Consider the following 1,605-nt stretch of genomic DNA (forward strand, 5'->3'; position numbering starts at 1 on the left):
GAAACATGTAAGAATTTCAGAGAAGAAAGTGGAAGATCAGTAATCCATTAAAAATACTAAAAAAAATTAAAAATTAGAAGAAACTTACAATCTTATTCATCTGTCAGTAAATTCTACTTGAAGACGACAAACATCTTAGAACAACTGTCAAATGTAAGACCCTCCTACTTGGTCAATAATTACACTTGCCTCTCAAAATCCAAGTATTTATTTTTGCACTTGATCTTACTTATCTTCGAAATCCCTGTGGTGATCTTTTCAATCTATATCTGCTTCTCCAGAAAATAAGTTAGTTGTTGATGAATCACTCCTTAAGACTCTGCCACTTACAATAAGTTTTATCGCTTTCCTAAACCAGGGGTAAAAGAAAGCATATATCAAGGGGTTCATAGCTGAATTATAATAAACACACCACACTAGTATCTCATAAACATAAGGGGGAGTTATGAAATTCATATAAGCATCAATCACAGCATCAATAATGTATGGTAGCCAAGAGATAAGAAAGGCTGCCACAGCGATCCCCAATGTTTTAGCAGCCTTTCTTTCTCTTCTCACTACTCTCTCCTTGTAACTCTCTGAGGATGATTGAACTTGGCTACCTGTACTTTCTATCTTCCTAGCCTGATGCTTAGCCACCAAAAATATCTTACCATATATAAACACCATGGCAACAGTGGGTAGAAAGAATAGAAGAAAACAAAGCAGAACCCAATTTTGATTCAATGGAGCCTGACAGCCTCCTACACAAGTGAGAGCAACTACTAACTCCTCAATTCCTTCTTCATTGGCTCCAGTATAAAAGATAGAAAAACTATATGTGACTGAAAAGAACCAACAGAGAACAATGCATATTGCTGAAACTGACACCGTGAACTTGGTTGGATAGGTCAGAGGATCAGTGACAGCAATATATCTATCAATAGAAATACAGCATAAGTGAAATAAAGAGGCAAAACAGAAAGATGCGTCAAAACACGTGTGAAGCTTACAATAGCTTTCCCCAAAGTACCAGCAGCTCTCCACAGACCTCACTGTGCTGAAGGGCATCACCATCACTCCCACCAAGAAGTCTGCACAGGCCAAGGATGCGATCAGGAAGTTGGTGGGTGTATGCAGCTGTTTGAAGTGAAGGATGGCAACAATGACCAGTGAGTTTCCAAACACAGCCAGTACAGCCCCCAAACCCAGGACTGCATACAGGATCACTCGAGGGCCCGGCGAATAAGGGGTCTTAATGCAGGATCCATTCACATGCTCATAACAGAGCTCCACAGCTTCATCTTGGGAGAAATTGTTCACCATTGTCTTCTTGCTTGAATTATTTTCAAGTTCCCAAATTCACAATTTTTTCAACTTAAAAAAAGAAAGAGATGGCAATTTCCTGGGCTTCTGGGAGGGAAAAATATCTCTAGTTAAAGTGAGAGCAATTTTATAACAATATATATTTTTTGCACATTATCTATAAACTTTTGGCCTTTCTGAAAAGTATTGCTAAGGTTTTAATGCATTTAGAGCAGGAACTTGTTGCAGAAAACTATTAAAGATACAGTCAAATCATATTGCTAAATAAATGGCTAACAACACACTCAGCCCATTGTCTAT

At 38.1% G+C, this 1,605-nt stretch overlaps 1 protein-coding gene across 1 annotated transcript; it reads right to left on the minus strand.

Annotated features, from left to right (window-relative positions):
• Positions 1-258: 258 nt before the first annotated feature.
• Taar9 (trace amine associated receptor 9) lies at positions 259-1,305 on the minus strand. Its single transcript, XM_076859723.1, has one exon. It carries the CDS (start codon positions 1,303-1,305, stop codon positions 259-261), a length of 1,047 nt encoding a protein of 348 aa, XP_076715838.1.
• Positions 1,306-1,605: the final 300 nt, after the last annotated feature.

This window comes from Callospermophilus lateralis, chromosome 6 (assembly GCF_048772815.1).
Source record: "Callospermophilus lateralis isolate mCalLat2 chromosome 6, mCalLat2.hap1, whole genome shotgun sequence".
NCBI lineage: Eukaryota > Metazoa > Chordata > Mammalia > Rodentia > Sciuridae > Callospermophilus > Callospermophilus lateralis.

What these genes read in the sequence shown, in the direction of transcription:
- Taar9 (XM_076859723.1), bottom strand. Translation starts at nt 1,305, where the DNA reads ATGGTGAACAATTTCTCCCAAGATGAAGCTGTGGAGCTCTGTTATGAG.